At 45.6% G+C, this 19,950-nt stretch overlaps 1 protein-coding gene across 1 annotated transcript in view; it reads left to right on the forward strand.

Moving 5' to 3' along the window:
* Nucleotides 1–19,505, forward strand: part of LOC143275261 (uncharacterized) — a 34,734-nt gene extending 15,229 nt beyond the window's left edge. The window contains exons 2-3 of the mRNA XM_076579237.1: nucleotides 17,430–18,018; nucleotides 18,322–19,505. Of these exons, the coding sequence (XP_076435352.1) occupies nucleotides 17,430–18,018; nucleotides 18,322–19,044 (1,312 nt within the window). The 3' untranslated portion in view covers nucleotides 19,045–19,505. The remainder of the gene's footprint in view (nucleotides 1–17,429; nucleotides 18,019–18,321) is intronic.
* The last annotated feature ends 445 nt before the right edge of the window (nucleotides 19,506–19,950 follow it).

Below are 19,950 nucleotides of genomic sequence, written 5' to 3' on the forward strand. Positions count from 1 at the left end.
ACAAAAATCTCCACCCTTTTACCCACCGGGCGCCGTCACCGAGATTCGAACCCGGAGCCCTCGGATTGAAAGTCCAACGCTTTAACCACTCGGCTATTGCGCCCGTCGGCTTTTGATCAACTGTCGTTATCAGTGTACCAGTTTCTAAGACCAGTTTGGCCCAGCGGTGAAGCGTCCGTTTAGGAAGCGAGAGTATCTTGAGTGCGCTGGTTCGAATCCCGACACTGTCGCCAGTATTTTCTCCCCCTCCACTAGCTAGACCTCCAGTGGAAGGCTAGTCATTCGAATGAGACGATAAACCGAGGTCTCGAGTGCAGCATGCATGCACTTTAGCCCACGTAAAAGAACCCACGGCAAGGAAAGAGTTGTCCCTGGCATAATTCTGAAAAAAACAATAACAACAACAACAAAAAGAACACATCCACTTCGAGAGGAAAAGAAATGATAAAATTTGCAGGGTGAAAACAACAACAACAAAAAACAAACAAAAAAGATTAAAAAAAAAAAAAACCGCTTTCCCTGGGGAGAGCAGCCCGAATTTCACACATAGAAATGTGTTGTCACACACACACACACACACACACACACACAGAGAGAGAGAGAGAGAGAAGAAAAGAAAAAAGAAAAGAAAGAGAGTAATATGATACAATACATCAATTACCCATAGAGAAGTCTTATCGACTATTATTACAGGAAGTTCACCAGGACTTTCTGGACATCCATTTACGATTGGGCAAAGTAATATTGATATTTATCATTAGTCTACAAATAATGACGTCATTTCGAGGATGACGATGAAGAAAGGAAAAAAAAAAATCGATGGCGACGATACTGCGGTGATGATGATGATGATGATGATGATGATGATGATTAGGCTGCGGCTGCTAGCAGGGCCTGTTGCCGAAACCGATCCTCGCTTTAAGTCGAAACTATCAGCTTGGGTGATTTTATTTCTGTGTGCTCGGAAAACAACATTAATTTGTCAGTGACACACACCGGTCCAAGTCATCTTTTGTTTTTCTTTTCCTTCCTTCCTTTTTTTTTTTTTTTTTTTTTTACCCCCCCCCCCCACCCCCCACCCCCCTCCTTCCGCCCTCTCCTCCTACGCCCCCATCTCCTTCCAGACAACTAATGCCCAATGACGCCCTGCAAAAGCTGCTCGCTCATTGACGTGTCTCCATGACGACAGAGTAGAGTGGAGTAGAGTGGAGGAAGCGGAACAGCAGACAGGAGATGTCCCTAAAAAAAAAAAAAAAGGGAGGGGGGGGGGGAGAGAGAGAGAGAGAGTAGAGAGAGACTTGTGTGATGCGATGCGCGAGCGAGCGATAGGTGGCCTAAATAAGAAAAGCTTTGAGTCTTGATTGAGTCGGTGTCGACCCCCCCCCCCCCCCCCCCCAGGTCCCCCCTCACCCCCCGCCTGCGACGCGCCAGCGCTAGCGACCCACCACCACCACCACCACCAATCATTCATTGATCATCAGATGAGAGCAAGAGACTTTGCAGCCCCCATTTCACTCCCCCCCCCCCCCCTCCTCCCCGCCCCCCCCCCCCCCCCCCCCCCCCCCCCCCCTCCCCCCCCCCACGCCCTCCCTACCCCCAACACCCCCTGGCCTTTTTTTTTTTTCTTTTTTTTTTTCTATGTATGTGTGTTGGTTAATAATTTTCTTCGTCTTTCTTTTTGTTTGTTTGTTGTTTTTTTTCTTGGATGTTTTTTCTTCTTCTCTCTCTCTCTCCCCCCCCCCCATTTTCCTTCATGTATGTGTGCTGGTTTATAGTTTTCATCGTCTTTTTGGTTGTTGTTGTCGTTGTTTTATTTTGCATTCTGCTTCATGTATGTGTGCTGGTTTATAGTTTTCATCGTCTTTTGGGTTGTTGTTGTTGTTGTTGTTGTTTTATTTTGCATTCTGCTCCATGTAAGTGTGCTGGTTTATAGTTTTCATCGTCTTTTTGGTTGTTGTTGTTGTTGTTGTTGTTTTATTTTGCATTCTGCTTCATGTAAGTGTGCTGGTTTATAGTTTTCATCGTCTTTTTGGTGGTGGTGGTTGTTGTTTTATTTTGCATTCTGCTTCATGTATGTGTGCTGGTTTATAGTTTTCATCGTCTTTTTGGTTGTTGTTGTTGTTTTATTTTGCATTCTGCTTCATGTATGTGTGCTGGTTTATAGTTTTCATCGTCTTTTTGGTGGTGGTGGTTGTTGTTTTATTTTGCATTCTGCTTCATGTAAGTGTGCTGGTTTATAGTTTTCATTGTCTTTTTGGTTGTTGTTGTTGTTGTTGTTGTTTTATTTTGCATTCTGCTTCATGTAAGTGTGCTGGTTTATAGTTTTCATCGTCTTTTTGGTTGTTGTTGTTGTTGTTGTTGTTTTATTTTGCATTCTGCTTCATGTAAGTGTGCTGGTTTATAGTTTTCATCGTCTTTTTGGTTGTTGTTGTCGTTGTTTTATTTTGCATTCTGCTTCATGTATGTGTGCTGGTTTATAGTTTTCATCGTCTTTTTGGTTGTTGTTGTTGTTGTTGTTTTATTTTGCATTCTGCTTCATGTATGTGTGCTGGTTTATAGTTTTCATTGTCTTTTTGGTGGTGGTTGTTGTTTTATTTTGCATTCTGCTTCATGTATGTGTGCTGGTTTATAGTTTTCATCGTCTTTTTGGTGGTGGTTGTTGTTGTTGTTGTTTTATTTTGCATTCTGCTTCATGTATGTGTGCTGGTTTATAGTTTTCATCGTCTTTTTGGTGGTGGTTGTTGTTGTTTTATTTTGCATTCTGCTTCATGTAAGTGTGCTGGTTTATAGTTTTCATCGTCTTTTTGGTTGTTGTTGTTGTTGTTGTTGTTTTATTTTGCATTCTGCTCCATGTATGTGTGCTGGTTTATAGTTTTCATCGTCTTTTTGGTTGTTGTTGTCGTTGTTTTATTTTGCATTCTGCTTCATGTATGTGTGCTGGTTTATAGTTTTCATCGTCTTTTGGTTGTTGTTGTTGTTGTTGTTGTTTTATTTTGCATTCTGCTCCATGTAAGTGTGCTGGTTTATAGTTTTCATCGTCTTTTTGGTTGTTGTTGTTGTTGTTGTTGTTTTATTTTGCATTCTGCTTCATGTAAGTGTGCTGGTTTATAGTTTTCATCGTCTTTTTGGTGGTGGTGGTTGTTGTTTTATTTTGCATTCTGCTTCATGTATGTGTGCTGGTTTATAGTTTTCATCGTCTTTTTGGTTGTTGTTGTTGTTTTATTTTGCATTCTGCTTCATGTATGTGTGCTGGTTTATAGTTTTCATCGTCTTTTTGGTGGTGGTGGTTGTTGTTTTATTTTGCATTCTGCTTCATGTAAGTGTGCTGGTTTATAGTTTTCATTGTCTTTTTGGTTGTTGTTGTTGTTGTTGTTGTTTTATTTTGCATTCTGCTTCATGTAAGTGTGCTGGTTTATAGTTTTCATCGTCTTTTTGGTTGTTGTTGTTGTTGTTGTTGTTTTATTTTGCATTCTGCTTCATGTAAGTGTGCTGGTTTATAGTTTTCATCGTCTTTTTGGTTGTTGTTGTCGTTGTTTTATTTTGCATTCTGCTTCATGTATGTGTGCTGGTTTATAGTTTTCATCGTCTTTTTGGTTGTTGTTGTTGTTGTTGTTTTATTTTGCATTCTGCTTCATGTATGTGTGCTGGTTTATAGTTTTCATTGTCTTTTTGGTGGTGGTTGTTGTTTTATTTTGCATTCTGCTTCATGTATGTGTGCTGGTTTATAGTTTTCATCGTCTTTTTGGTGGTGGTTGTTGTTGTTGTTGTTTTATTTTGCATTCTGCTTCATGTATGTGTGCTGGTTTATAGTTTTCATCGTCTTTTTGGTGGTGGTTGTTGTTGTTTTATTTTGCATTCTGCTTCATGTAAGTGTGCTGGTTTATAGTTTTCATCGTCTTTTTGGTTGTTGTTGTTGTTGTTGTTGTTTTATTTTGCATTCTGCTCCATGTATGTGTGCTGGTTTATAGTTTTCATCGTCTTTTTGGTTGTTGTTGTCGTTGTTTTATTTTGCATTCTGCTTCATGTATGTGTGCTGGTTTATAGTTTTCATCGTCTTTTGGTTGTTGTTGTTGTTGTTGTTTTATTTTGCATTCTGCTTCATGTATGTGTGCTGGTTTATAGTTTTCATCGTCTTTTTGGTGGTGGTTGTTGTTGTTGTTGTTTTCTTTTGCATTTTGCTTCATGTAAGTGTGCTGGTTTATAGTTTTCATCGTCTTTTTGGTGGTGGTTGTTGTTGTTGTTGTTTTATTTTGCATTTTGCTTCATGTATGTGTGCTGGTTTATAGTTTTCATCGTCTTTTTGGTTGTTGTTGTTGTTGTTGTTGTTTTATTTTGCATTCTGCTTTATGTATGTGTGCTGGTTTATAGTTTTCATCGTCTTTTTGGTTGTTGTTGTTGTTGTTTTATTTTGCATTCTGCTTCATGTATGTGTGCTGGTTTATAGTTTTCATCGTCTTTTTGGTTGTTGTTGTTGTTTTATTTTGCATTCTGCTTCATGTATGTGTGCTGGTTTATAGTTTTCATCGTTTTTTTGGTTGTTGTTGTTGTTGTCGTTGTTTTATTTTGCATTCTGCTTCATGTGTGTGTGCTGGTTTATAGTTTTCATCGTCTTTTTGGTTGTTGTTGTCGTTGTTGTTGTTTTATTTTGCATTCTGCTTCATGTATGTGTGCTGGTTTATTTTTTTCTTCGTCTTTTTGGTTGTTGTTGTTGTTGTTTCATTTTGCATTCTGCTTCATGTAAGTGTGCTGGTTTATAGTTTTCATCGTCTTTCTGGTTGTTGTTGTTGTTGTTGTTTTATTTTGCATTTTGCTTCATGTATGTGTGCTGGTTTATAGTTTTCTTCGTCTTTTTTGTTTGATTTTGTTTCTTTTGTGTTTTGTTTTGTTTTGTTTTTTACTTTCCCATTATCCTTCATGTATGTGTGCTGGTTAATAATTCTATTCGGCTTTTTTCCCCCCCCCCCCCTGTTTTTCCCCCCTTCTTGTTGTGTACGGTGTAAAAAAAAAAAAAAAAAATCATTGATCATTAAATGAGAGCTAGACTTTGTCCCCCCCCCCCCCCTCTCTCTCTCTCTCTCTCTTTGTGTGTGACTTTTCCATTCTCCTTCATGTATGTGTGTGGTTAATAGTTTTCTTCGTCTTGTGTGTGTGTGTGTGTGTGTGTGTGTGTGTGTGTGTGTGCGTGCGTGTGTGTGTGCGTGCGTGTGCGTGTGTGTGTGTGTGTGTGTGCGGGGTGATTGAAAAAAACCAAAGGAAAAAAATGTTGCGAGCATTCACAAACTTTTAAATTGGCTCGTCGAAGAAGTGATAAAATAAGATTTTTTTTTTTTTTCTAAATGACCTTTTTTTTGGTGAGATAATTTAAGTAATGAAGATTAATTTTAAAGGAATGCTTTTTTTTTTTTTTACTTCAACTCCTGGGATCTATTTTGACGACAATATTTGCCCGTTTTCTCGTTTGATTTTTTTTTTTTTTTTTTTTTTTTTAACAGGCGAGCATGACAGAAATGTCAGCAAGGACGCAGCCTGTTCTTGTAATAAAATGAATAGATAAATGAAGTAAGAGAAGAAGAGAAGAGAGAAAAAAAAAAGAAATAAATAACATTTTGAAAACTTATGAAGAATGAAATCACCCACAACTTGTGAGCACGAACCGATATTAAATTTTGTTGAACAGCAGTTTGCCTTTTACTTTATCATTATCATTTTCATTATTATTATTATTATCATTATCATTGTTGTTATTATTATTCTTTGAATTATTATTGTTATTGTTAGTAGTAGTAGTAGTGTGTTGTTGCTTTTTAAAAGATTTTACGGACATAGGTTACGTACAACTTCAAACGCATACCACTACGGGCGCAATAGCCGAGTGGTTAAAGCGTTGGACTTTCAATCTGAGGGTCCCGGGTTCGAATCTCGGTAACGGCGCCTGGTGGGTAAAGGGTGGAGATTTTTTTTTTTTTTTTTTCCCCCGATCTCCCAAGTCAACATATTATGCAGACCTGCTTAGTTCCTAAACTCCCCTTGGTGTGTATACGGCAAGCAGAAGATAAAACACGCACGTTAAAGATCCTGTGATCCATGTCAGCGTTCGCTGGGTTATGGAAACAGGAACATAGTCAGCATACACCCCCCCCGAAAACAAGAGTATGGCTGCCTACATGGCGGGATAAAAACTCATACACGTAAAAGTCCACTTGTGTACGTGTACATACGAGTGAACGTGGGAGTTGCAGCCCACGAACTACTTCTTCTTCTTCTTCTTTCACTCGTATGCACACGAGTGGGCTTTTACGTGTATGACCGTTTTTACCCCGCCATGTAGGCAGCCATACTCCGTTTTCGGGGCCGGGTGTGCATGCTGGGTATGTTCTTGTTTCCATAACCCACCGAACGCTGACATGGATTACAGGATCTTTAACGTGCGTATTTGATCTTCTGCTTGCATATACACACGAAGGGGGGTTCAGGCACTAGCAGGTCTGCACATATGTGATCGTAAAAATCTCCACCCTTTACCCACCAGGCGCCGTCACCGTGATTCGAACCCGGGACCCTCAGATTGACAGTCCAACGCTTTAGCCACTGAGCTATTGCGCCCGTCACAGCCCACGAACAAAAGAAGAAAGAAGGACTGGATAGATGAATTTGGTTGACTGTCCCGTCACACATATACAAATGATTGAAATTTTTTGTTTGTTTGGTTTCTTTAAGTATTAATTGTCACAGTTATCTTCACAGTTTGAATGCTATCAGTGATTAAAGAGATGAATTGATTTCTTATAAGGTTTTGGAGAGTGTGATGGGTGGGGAGTTTGGATTTTCCTTGTGCAGTTTTTTTTTTTCCCCCTTCCCTTCAACGAATTTGTCTCGATCTGATTCACAAGTCAACCGAAAACGGAAGTGAGTCTCCATGCTGGTGACGTCACAACTTTTTTTCTTTTTTTTTTGTTTGTGTGTGTGTGTGCCCAAATGGCGGCCTCCATGACTAACCGAAAAATCACATTTATTCTTATTATTATTATTTCTTTTTTTCTTTTTTCTCAACACACACATTTGTTTACTTTTAAAAGTATTGGACGGACTATAAATACTATAACCCCCGTGTGTGTGTGTCAGTGTGTGTGTGTGTGTGTGTGTGTGTGTGTGTGTGTGTGTGTGTGTGTGTGTGTGTGTGTGTGTGTGTGTGATAGCACTTTAACTTTCCTCTGTATCGGGTTGTCTCAGGATAAGCCAACATCTGCCTCGTCGGGTTCACAGCCGGACTTTTTGAGTGGCGTGTGTGTGTGTGTGTGTGTGTGTGTGTGTGTGTGTGTGTACCTGCTCGCCCATCTTAGTTTTCGAAGTTTTTAGTTGTTGTTGTTTGTTTGTTTGTTTCATTAAATTCTGGATGTGCGTATGAGAGACAGACAGAGAGAGGGGGAGAGAGAGAGGAAGAGAGAGAGACAGAGAGAGACAGACAGACAGAGAAAGAGAGACAGAGAGAGAGAGAAAGTGGATAGTGGCGGCGGATCGTTGGGGGCAGGGGGTGAGTGAGAGAGATAGAGGAGGAGGGGGCGGAGGGAGGGGGGGGAAAGGGGGATTAAATGGGAATAAAGAGACTGGAGATGGAGGTTGTGGGTGATGGAGGGGTAGGGGGGTGGGGGGGGGGGGCAGGAAAGGAAGGAAGGAAGGGAGGAAAGAAATGAGGGTGACAAGGGCAGGGGTGCGGAGGGGGAGGGGGATGGATGAAGAAACAGTCCCAGACAAAGTGTGACAAATGAGGGGGTGGGGGCTGGGGCAAAGCGGAGGATGGATGGATAGGATGGAGGAAGGAGGAGGAGGAGAAAGGTGAAGAAGAAGTGGAAGGCGCCGCGCGCGCAAGAGAGAGAGGGAGAGGGATGGAGGGGGGAGAGATTATGGATGGATGGATTGGTGGGGGTGGGGGGTTGGGGTGGGGTGGGAGGGGCCGGCGGACAGGTTGATGAGAGGGGACGGGGACAGATCTTATTAACCCCCTCCGCCCCCCGCCCGCTCCGCCCCCCTTCCCCCCACACACACACCTAGCGCCCCTCCCCCCCCCCCCACCCCACACACACACACCTAGAGCCCCCTCGCCCCTTCCCCCCCCCCCCCCCCCCCCACACACACACCTAGCGCCCCCTCGCCCCTTCCCCCCCCCACCCCACCCCCCTCACACACACACAAAGAGACACACAGAAAGACACAGACACACAGACATACACACACAGACATACACACACAGACATATTCACACACACACACACACATATTCACACACACACACACACACACACACCTATTCACACATACACACGCACACACACACACACACACACACACACACCTATTCACACATACACACACACACACACACACACACATACACACACACACACACACACACACACACATGACAACCAAGCTTCTTGTATCGAAGCGTTAACAGAACGGTGGCCACAAGCTGGTGGACGGTGTGTGTCTGTGTGTGTGTGTGAGTGAGTGTGTGTGTGTTTGTGTGTATGTGCGTGTGTGTGTGCGTGTGTGTGTGTGTGTGTCTGTTTGTCTGTCTGTGTCTCTCTGAGGAAGGAACGAAGAAAGAGAGAGAGAGAGAGAGAACAGAATGTGGAAAAGATAAGAGTACAAACAGAGAGTGTGAGTGTCAGTAATTGGAGAAAGAAAACTTCTTCTTCTTCTTCTTCTTCTTCTTCTTCCTCTTCATTCGTGGGCTTTGACGTGTATGACTGGTTTTACCCCGCCATGTAGGCAGTCAGTTATACTCCCGTTTATGGGGGTTGCAAAGTGCTGGTCAGAGCAGGGGATAGGGTATATAGAGTGATGGCCTAGAGGTAACGCGTCCGCCTAGGAAGCGAGAGAATCTGAGCGCGCTGGTTCGAACCACGGCTCAGCCGCCGATATTTTCACACACCCGCACCCCCAACCCCCCCTCCACTAGACCTTGAGTGGTGGTCTGGACGCTAGAGTCATTCGGATGAGACGATAAACCGAGGTCCCGTGTGCTAGCGTGTACTTAGTGCACGTAAAAGAACCCACGGCAACAAAAGGGTTGTTCCTGGCAAAATTCTGTAGAAAAATCCACTTCGATAGGAAAAACAAATAAAACTGCATGCAGGAAAAAATTTTTAAAAAAAGGGTGGCGCTGTAGTGTAGCGACGCGCTCTCCCTTGGGAGAGCAGCCCGAATTTCACACAGAGAAATCTGTTGTGATTTAAAAAAAAAAAAAAATACAAATACAAATTCTGGGTACGTTCTTGTTTCCACAAACTCACGGAACGCTGCTAACATGGATGACGGGATCTTTAACGTGCGTACTTGATCTTCTGAATACGTATACTACACGAAGCGAAGGGAATACCGTGCAGGCACTATAGCAGGTCTGTACATCTGTTGACCTGGGAGATCGGGAGAAAAAAAAAAACAAAAAAAAAACCCTCCACCTTTTCCCTTACCCACCAGACGCTTTGACCGGGATTCGAACCTGGGACCCGGCTCAGGTTGACAAGTCCCAACGAGGTTAAAAACAAAACAAAACAACGGTCAAACACGTAACCAGGAGCTGAACATGAAATGTAAGCTGCATGCCTGCAGCAGATGAGGAAGAAATAATATGACGTCGCGCCTATACCCCCTCCCAAACAATACGTCTTTGTTCATACAACTTGAAAAGAATTATGCATACAACAAGTTTAACCCCACGATAACCTTGTGCAACAGACTGTTGTTGTTGTTGTTTTTAAAGTTCCTAGCGATGATAACAATGATGATCAGAATAATAATGATAATAATAATAATAATGTCCTGATGATATATCGTCATGCAGTAATACCCTAATGAAAGAAATCGCCCAGAGCCCATTTATATGGGGAGTTTGCGCCGTAGAAGTACTATCTATTATCATCATTATTATTATTATTATTATTATTATTATCAGTGTATTATCTATCAACATGGCATTGAAGACCACGTGTTGTTGCTTTCGAGTAGACGGGCGCAATAGCCGAGTGGTTAAAGCGTTGGACTGTCAATCTGAGGGTCCTGGGTTCGAATCACGGTGACGGCGCCTGGTGGGTAAAGGGTGGAGATTTTTACGATCTCCCAGGTCAACATATGTGCAGACCTGCTTAGTGCCTGAACCCCCTTCGTGTGTATATGCAAGCAGAAGATCAAATAGGCACGTTAAAGATCCTGTAATCCATGTCAGCGTTTGGTGGGTTATGGAAACAAGAACATACCCAGCATGCACGCCCCCGAAAACGGAGTATGGCTGCCTACATGGCGGGGTTAAAAACGGTCATACACGTAGAGGCCCACTCGTGTGCATACGAGTGAACGCCATGTGCAGCAATCCAAGCGATGGAAACTTGACTGTCATTGTCATGGCGACCGTGTCATTGTCATGGCCACCGTTCCAAGTTTGGGTTCAGATTGTTAATTTTCTTCTTCTTCTGCGTTCACTCGTATGCACACGAGTGGGCTTTTACGTGTATGACCGTTTTTACCCCGCCATGTAGGCAGCCATACTCCGTTTTCGGGGCCGGGGGTGCATGCTGGGTATGTTCTTGTTTCCATAACCCACCGAACGCTGACATGGATTACAGGATCTTTAACGTGCGTATTTGATCTTCTGCTTGCATAAACACACGAAGGGGGTTCAGGCACTAAGCAGGTCTGCCACATATGTTGACCTGGGAGATAGGACAAAAATCTCCACCCTTTACCCACCAGGCGCCGTCACCGTGATTCGAGCCCGGGACCCTCGGATTGAAAGTCCAACGCTTTAACCACTCGGCTATTCCGCCCGTTAGATTGTTAATATAAGAGCCGGGCTGTCAGTGACTTTGAGTAAAGCTGACGTAATGAGAAGCCGTAGTGATGATGATGGATGATTGATGATAGTCAGATCAGGATTGCACTGTCTGTTGCCTGTGTATTGATTTCTTTCTTTCTTTTCTTTCTTTTCTTTTTTTTTTTTTTCACAACAGATTTCTGTGTGTGTGAAATTTAGGCTGCTCTCTCCTGGGAGAGCGCGTCGCTACACCACAGCGCCACCCATTTTTTTTTTTTTTCTTTTTTTTTTCCTGCGTGCAGTTTTATTTGTTTTTTTCCTATCGAAGTGGATTTTTCTCCAGAAATTTTGCCAGGAAACAACCCCTTTGTTGCCATGGGTTCTTTTACGTGCGCTATGTGCATGCTAGCACACGGGACCTCGGTTTATCGTCTCATCCGAATGACTAACGTCCAGACCACCACTCAAGGTCTAGTGGAGGGGGGGGGGGGGAATATCGGCTGAGCCGTGATTCGAACCAGGTACCAGCGCGCTCAGATTCTCTCGCTTCCTAGGCGGACGCGTTACCTCTAGGCCATCACTCCCCATCGCACGTGGAACTTAACCACCTGTGTTGTCAAGAAGAGGGGGGGGGGGGGCAGGGGAGAGGAGGTTGGGGGTGAGGGGGTGAGGCGGGCATGGGGAGGGAGGGGGGCGTGGGGGGTGGGTTGGGGGAGGGCGTTGAGGTGAATGGGATTGAGGGGTTGGGGTGGTTGTGGTGGAGGAGGAGGCTCTGGTTTCATCCGCATGGGAGTTCAAGATCCTAGAATCTCTTTCCAACTGTACGCGACATATGTTCCCCTCCTTGTTCCTAATCTTTTTGTGTGTGTGTGTGTGTGTGCGTGTCTTTTTCTCTCTATCCTCCTCGCCCCCCCCCCCCCCCCCTACAACCCCCCGTCCCCCCAAGCCCCCCCACCCCCACCCCCGCCCCCTGCCCCACCTCTCCCTCAAACTCAAAACAGTCGGAAGCCGCTCTTTTTTTCTGGACGTTGTTATTGTAGTTTAGACGATCGAGATCCCCCTTTTTTTCCTTTCTGTTTCATCAAAACAACTCCATTTCATCTTCTCAAAAGTCTGGCTTTAAAACTTCCAGTCCTTTTCAAAGTAGTAAACTACCCCCTCTACCCACCCACCCACCCACCCACCCTCACTTCTTCCCCCCCCCCACCCCCCCAACCCCACAACTGCCCCTCCACCCCCCCCACCCCCCACCCCCCCAACGACCCCCACCTCATTTCTGCTCAACAGTTTGTTTTTTTCTCTCTAGCTTTCCATGTTGAATTCATAAGAAGATATGAATTTTCTCCACCTTCTATTCTTTTCCTTCTCTCGTTTGTATACAACCTGTCAATGCGTACATGATGTATGTGTGAACGATTGCTGTGCAAAAGTAAAGTGCTAGGATTAATATTAATTTGTCTCTGCCCCAAGGATTTCAACGCCGTGTACGTATTTTTAATACCATTATTATAATCCCATAATTTGACTTTCTTCCTTCTTTTTTTTTTCCAACAATTTTTTTTAATTCCCCATCTCTCACCCATCCATTCCACAAATCTTACATTCATTCATCAACATCTTTCTGCCGTGGTCGTTATACAGGGTCACCTGGAAATGGACAGGAAAAGAGAAATGAAAAGCGTCATGGAAACATGCAACAGACAATGTTGGCAATGACATGATGTTGTAAAATGCATAGAGCTTCAGGAATATGCGCTATAGTAAAACATCTGAATAAATACATTAATAAATAAGTAAATGAATAAACATTTCTTGAGACAGTACGGACATAATTAATTATGTGACGGATGTCTTCACATTCTTTTTTAAAGAATTGCTAAATCAATGTATTACTGATGAATTTTTTTAATTTTTTTTTTAGCCTCTATTCATTTCTTTAAACTATGCAGCTCTTTTTTTTTCTTTCAACAAAGTGAGCCGTATTTATAGATTCTGAACAAGCAAGGCAATATAAGGTTTAACAAGACAAAAATGTAGTGTCTTCCTTAATTTCTTCCTTTACAAAAAAAATTCATTAACTCACTCAGTACGGCCAGTCCTCTCTTCTCCTCTACACAGACCCCTCGGATGTCCAGCGGGTGTCTGAATGACCCGACCTTTAGCTTCCGTCGTCAGAATTGTGGTATTCTTTGTCAACATTCACTTCTTCAGTATAAGAGCCTTCCGCTTGCAATATTTTGATGATGGTAACTGGGTTGAAACGCTTGTTAACGTCGTCTCTTTCGCCGTTCGTATGGAGAGAGTTTTAAAAAAAAAATCATTAATAGTATTGTTTATTGTTCTTTTTTTTCTGTTTTAGTTTTTCTTCTTCTTCTTCTTTCATTCTTATGAGGAAGGTGGCAGAATGGTTAAGACGCTCAGCTGCCAATACAGAGAGTCCGTGAGGGTGTGGGTTCGAATCCCGCTCTCGCCCTTTCTCCTAAGTTTGACTGGAAAATCAAACTGAGCGTCTAGTCTTTCGGATGAGACGATAAACCGAGGTCCCGTGTGCAGCACGCACTTGGCGCACTGAAAAAGAACCCATGGCAACGAGAGTGTTGTCCTCTGGCGAAATTACGTAAAATGAAATCCACTTTCATAGGTACACAAATATGTAAGCATGCACTCAAGGCCTGACTAAGCGCGTTGGGTTATGCTGCTGGTCAGGCATCTGCTCAACAGATGTGGTGTAGCGTGTATGGATTTGTCCGAACGCAGTGACGCCTCCTTGAGAAACTGAAACTGAAACTGTTGCGGAGTCCAGCTCAGGAAGTAAAAAAAAAAAAAGGGGGAGGGGTTTGGGGGGGGGTAGGAGGAGAGGGCACTGCATTCTTTAGGGGACACTCCGCTCTCTTGTAAGGACAGCTGTTGACACGCGTGTTCTCTCCCCCCCCCCCCCTTTCTCAAGGGTCTCCAGTGTCGGCAGGGCAGGGCAGGGCAGGGTAGGGTAGGGTATAGTAGGGCTCAGGGTCTCGGAACAGGGTTAGGATGACGTCAGCGACTTGTCGACCTGTCGGTGCCTCGTTTGATCTCGGGGAAAGATCTGCTGAGCACACCACCACAACACGGCGTGGACAGGAGGGGCGGGGGGTGGAGGGGGCGTGGGGGTGGGGGGGGGGGGGGCGGGGAAGGGGGGGCCACGGTAGCTCACTGGGTGGTTTAGCTGTCCGCACGCTGGAATGAGACGCCCACTGCTGTTTGTAATGTTGCCTGCAGTTCAAAAGCTCTTGTTTCTGCGCTTCTTAGGGGGCGTCGATTTCTGTCTGTCCGTCTGTTTCTCTCTCTCCCTCTGTGTGTGTGTGTGTGTGTCTGTCTGTGTGTCTCTGTCTCTGTCTCTCCTCTCGCTCTCCCTCTCTCTCTCTCCAACCTAGAGGGCTCTATTCCTGTGCCTCTTGAGGGCATCGATTTCTCTCTCTCTCTCTCTCTCTCTCTCTCTCTCTCTCTCTCTCTCTCTCTCTCTCATTCACTTGCTTATGCTCTGTGTGTGTCCAGCCCAGAGGGCTGGGTGTAAAAAAAAAAAATGTAATAATGCTTATTCCACTAAGTTGAATTTAGCCTCTTGTGGGTAGAAAAAGAAACGGCCTTCTATAAAAGTGGAGTTTAAACTCCTATAGGAAGAAAACCAAACGGCATTCTGTACCTCACATGGGTAGCAAAAAAAGAAACAGCTTTCAGTTCCTCCTGTGGATTAAAAATAAAAGAAACAACATTATGTACCTCCTGTGGGTAGAAAAAACGGCATTCTGTAAAAGTGCAGCTTCACTTTGTATGGATAGAAAAAGACATGCATTCTATAAAAGCGGAGTTTAACCTCGTATGGGTAGAAATAGAAACGCCATTCTATAAAAGCGGAGTTTAACCTCATAGGGGATATAAAAAGAAACGGCGTTCTGTAAAAGTGAAGTTTAAGCTCCTATATATAGGAAGAAAGCAAAACGGCATTCCGTGCCTGACATGGGTAGGAAAAGAAACAGCTTTCAGTACCTCCTGTGGCTTTAAAAAAAGAAATAATATTATGTACCTCCTATGGGTAGAAAAAAAAGGAACGGCATTCTGTTAAAGTGGAGTTTCACTTTGTATGGATAGAAAAAGACATACATTCTATAAAAGCGGAGTTTAACCTCATCACCTTCACCTTCACCTCTCCCGTAGTCTGGGTTCAGACCGTTGGGGCACCGCTGCTGACCTGACCACCACCCCTCTCCACTCTTCACGGTTTAATGGTAGAAAAAGAAACGGCATTCTATAAAAGTGGAGTTTAAGCTCCTATATATAGGAAGAAAACCAAACGGCATTCCGTACGTCACATGGGTAGGAAAAAAGAAACCGCCTTCAGTTCCTCCTGTGGATTAAAAATAAAAGAAACAGCATTATGTACCTCCTATGGGTAGAAAAAAAAGGCATTCTGTAAAAGTGCAGTTTCACTTTGTATGGGTTGAAAAAGAAACGACATTCTATAAAAGTAGAGTTTAAGCTCCTATATATAGGAAGAAAACCAAACGGCATTCCGTACCTCACATGGGTAGGAAAAAAGAAACCGCCTTCAGTTCCTCCTGTGGATTAAAATAAAAGAAACAACATTATGTACCTCCTGTGGGTAGAAAAAAAAAAAACCGGCATTATGTAAAAGTGGAGTGACGGGCGCAATAGCCGAGTGGTTAAAGCGTTGGACTTTCAATCTGAGGGTCCTGGGTTCGAATCACGGTGACGGCGCCTGGTTGGGTAAAGGGTGGAGATTTTTCCCATCTCCCAGGTCAACATATGTGCAGACCTGCTTAGTGCCTGAACCCCCTTCGTGTGTATACAGCAAGCAGAAGATCAAATACGTACGTTAAAGATCCTGTAATCCATGTCAGCGTTCGGTGGGTTATGGAAACAAGAACATACCCAGCATGCACATCCCCCCCGTATGGCTGCCTACATGGCGGGTTAAAAACGGTCATACACGTAAAAGCCCACTCGCGCATATACAAGTGAACGTGGGAGTTGCAGCCCACGAACACAGAAGAAGAAGAAGTAAAAGTGGAGTTTAACAACCTCTTGGCTCCTTCCCTTTGAGGTAAGGTTGTTCAGGGCCAGAGTCTCGTATGGGCATTCTTTTGGGGGACATTCCACTCTCTTGTAAGGACAGCTGTTGACACGCGTGTTCTCTCCCCCTTTCTCAAGGGTCTCCGATGTCGGCAGGGGGGGGATAGGAGTAGAGAAGGAGTATCAGAACAGGGTTTGGATGACGTCAGTACACTTGTCGGCGCTGTCGGTGCCCCCTTTGATCTCGGGGGCGGGCGAGTGGGTGACGTGTGATGACTGCAGTACCTGCGCAGTCCCCTGGGCACACCGCTACACGGCGTGGATAGGAAGGAGGTGGGGGAGGGGGCTGAGGGGTGGGGGGAGGGGCACACGGTAGCTCAGTGGGTGTTGTTGTCAGCATGCTGGAGACAGACTTTGGGTCTCCCCCCCTCCCCCCCCCCCCCCCCCTTTTTTTTTTTTTTTTTTTTTTTTTGTTGTTGTTGTTGATCAACACGTTGTAACGCTGTCGAAACCCCAAAGAGGAAACAGGAGTATGAGGGCAGCAAAAGGGACAGAGGGAGGGAGGGAAGTGGGGTAGGTGGTGGTGGTGGTGGTGGTGTTTTCTTCTGAGAATGAAAGGAATATAATAATAATAATTAAAAAACAAAGAAAAAAAAAAGATTTTGTTAAAAACTACAAATGTGGTCCTCGCTGTGTCCTGGCCTTTGTTGTGTGGGGGAAGTCCTGGGTAGTAGTAGTTGTTGTTGTAGTTGTAGTAGTAGCAGTAGTAGTAGTAGTAGTGGTGGTGGTTGTCTTCGATCTAACGTCTATCGGTATAAAACAGTATTTTATTTGATTTGAATGTCAACATGTCACAATACAACACAGGAAAAGATGAACAGGACAGCAAGAAAATCATATTGAACGTCTTTCCACTAAAGTGATATCAGACGAAGAGAGAGAAAGAGAGAGAGTGCGTTCGTGTGTGTGTGTGTGTGTGTGTGTGTGTGTGTGTGTGTGTGTGTGTGTGTTGTGAAGAAAGGGTACAACATGATTCTATTCGTAAAATATATGTTGGATTTATTTGACTGACCAAATATTCAAAGTTGAATTGATTGGCCAATGATCTGTTAGAATTTCTCCTCTCCCCTCTGTCCCCCCTCCCCCCACCACCTTACCCACCATTCTTCTAAATTTTCTTCTTCTTCGTGTTTTTCTTCTATTAGTCCAATTACTTTGGTGATAATAAATTTAATCTCATGTTAATATTGATATTAGCATTATTTTACTATATTACGTACTGTTTGTTTATTTGTTTTATTTCATTATTTCATTACTTACTGTTTATGAATGCTATTTGATACAAGTCATAATATGGTTCATCAGCCGTCATGATAAAATTGAAGTGCAACGTTGTGAGCACAGTATAAGCTTTAAGCTTGTTGATGCTCTTTTGTCATTCATTGCATTGTAATCATGTGTATTGTTGAATAATTAAAGATTATTTAAACCGAACCAACACACGTGCTAGCAAGTAAACACTGTATGCACTCGTTGCTGTGTGTGTTCGCAGGCCTGTGCCCATGTACGGCCGACGACCCGTGGTGGGACTGGACCTGACCCCCCACAGTACCCTCCTGCCCTCCCCGCCCGCCCTCCGCCCCGCCCAGCCCCCTGACCCTTCGCTCAAGGTCAAGGACGGGCCCATCACCTCCTCCTCTTCCTTCCCTCCCTCTCTCCTGCCCCCCTCCTCTTCCTCTTCTTCCTCCTCTTCCTCCTCCTCCTCCTCCTCCCTGCGGTCGCAGCTTCCGGTCAAGGGAGAGGCGAGGCCCGGAGGAGTAGGAGTAGGAGGAGAGTTGTGGCCCCTGGACGCTTCTCACAAACTAGGTGGCGCCGTGCCGGTGATCACGCCCGTGCAAGGGCCCGACCTCCGCAGCGTGGCGCTGTACCAGACCTTGCTCCGTCATCACCCGGCCTACCGGCACCTCCTCCTCGACGCGGCCTCCTCCTTCCTCCTCCCCCCACCCTTCCCCTCTCCCTTCCTCTGCCACCCTCCTCCTCCTCCCCCTCCTCCCCCTCCTCCTCCTCCTCCTCCTCCTCCTCCTCATCCCCACGTGCTTCTCAGCTCCTACTGCGCCCTTCCCCACCACACCACCTTGCCTGTTCCGCGTACCACCCCCACCCCCAGCACCCCCACCACCAACACCCCCACCACCACCGCCAGCAATACTACTACTACTACTACGACAACACCCCTGTCTCTCCCTGAAGAAGACCCTCGACGGAGACCTCAGGGTAAAGCTGCCTCCTCTCCGCACCACCACCCTTCCAACAACACCTGTAACTCCTTTTCTAGAGCGGATCTGAAGACTGTGATGACCTCAGAGCCCAGCCTCCACCACCATCACCACCACCACCACCACCACCACAACAACAACAACAACAACCACCACCACCCCCACAAGGGATGTGAGGAGGCGGAGGAGGAGGAGGAGGAGGAAGAAGAGGAGAGGAGGAGAAGGAAGAACAACGCGGAGAAGAGGAACTGCTGTTCGGATCGGTCCCAAGCTTTCAAGACCGATTTCAAGAACGAGGCGCTGATGGGAGCCATGCTGAGCGCCGAGGAGCTTGTGTCGTCCATCACGGCCATCCCAGACCCTTACCAGCAGTACGGCTACGGGCGGAAGCTCTTCCCGTGCCCGCAGTGCCGCTACACGACGGACCGCCGCAACAACCTGAAGCGCCACATGCTGACCATGCACCAGCTGTCGGCCAAGCTGCTCGAGTGCTGCGGCCTCCTCTTCCGCACCAAGGCGGCGCTGCGCGAGCACGCGCTCGTCTTCCACTACCACGGCTACACCTGCTTCTACTGCGCGCGCCGCTTCTGCCGCAAGGCGCTGCTCAAGCGCCACCTGTCGGTGCACAACGGCCAGAAGGAGTTCCTCTGCAACGTCTGCGACTACGCCACCAGCCACAAGAGCAACCTGGAGCGGCACCGGCGCGTGCACGTGCGGCAGGAGGATGGGGTGACCTTTGAGGACGGGGGGATGGAGATGGGGATGGGGGTCCCGGGGGCAAGGGAGACAACAAGGGGCGATCAGCTTAGCGAGGACGAGATCTCTGTGTGCTCCCATGACGACGAGGAGGAGGACAACGACGAGGAGGAGATCAACGTTCATAGCGACTAAAAAAAAGAAAGAAAAAAAAAAAAAGAAATGATAACAATAAATACAAAAAAACAACAACAAATACACTTGATCACGCAGATGTACTCCTGACTATGCGTCATTTGTAATGAACATAGTGACAAAGGCTTTTAATGACAAGCACCGTTGTGTGTCTCCTCCTCCTCTGAGATTCGTAGTATCCCCATGGTAAATCGTGTCGTGTTCAATCGTGTTCAGCCATGAAGATCTTCTCACCACTGTGAAAAAAAAACGAAACACGCAAACTGAGGTGGTATGGGCCAATTCACAAGATCAACAGGACTTGCAAAGTACGATCCTGCAGGGCGCTGTACAAGGAGGGAGAAGGAGAGGCAGACAGATAAAAAAAAGGGATGGGAAGACATCATCCCACAGTGGACGGGTCTGAAGCTGAGCGAGGCCCTTAGGGAAGACAAGACAACACCCCAGAACGGACAGGTCTGAAGCTGAGCGAGGCCCTTAGGAAAGACAATACTCCAGAACGGACAGGTCTGAAGCTGAGCGAGGCCCTTAGGGAAGACAACATCCCAGAACGGACAGGTCTGAGGCTGAACAAGGCCCTTAGGGAAGACATCATCCCAAAACGGACTGATCTGGGGCTGAGCGAGGCCCTCAGGGAAGACATCAACCCAGAATGGACAGGTCTGAGGCTGAGCGAGGCCCTTAGGGAAGACAACACCCCAGAACGGACAGGTCTGAGGCTGAGCGAGGCCCTTAGGGAAGACATCAACCCAGAATGGACAGGTCTGAGGCTGAGCGAGGCCTTAGGGAAGGCAACACCCCAGAACGGACAGGTCTGAGGCTGAGCGAAGCCCTTAGGGAAGCAGAAAACAGAGGAGAGGATGGAGGAAGGTGGTTGACAGGTTATCTGCCCCCCCCCCCCCCTCC

The sequence above is a fragment of the Babylonia areolata genome, chromosome 30 (assembly GCF_041734735.1).
Source record: "Babylonia areolata isolate BAREFJ2019XMU chromosome 30, ASM4173473v1, whole genome shotgun sequence".
Classification (NCBI taxonomy): Eukaryota; Metazoa; Mollusca; class Gastropoda; order Neogastropoda; family Buccinidae; genus Babylonia; species Babylonia areolata.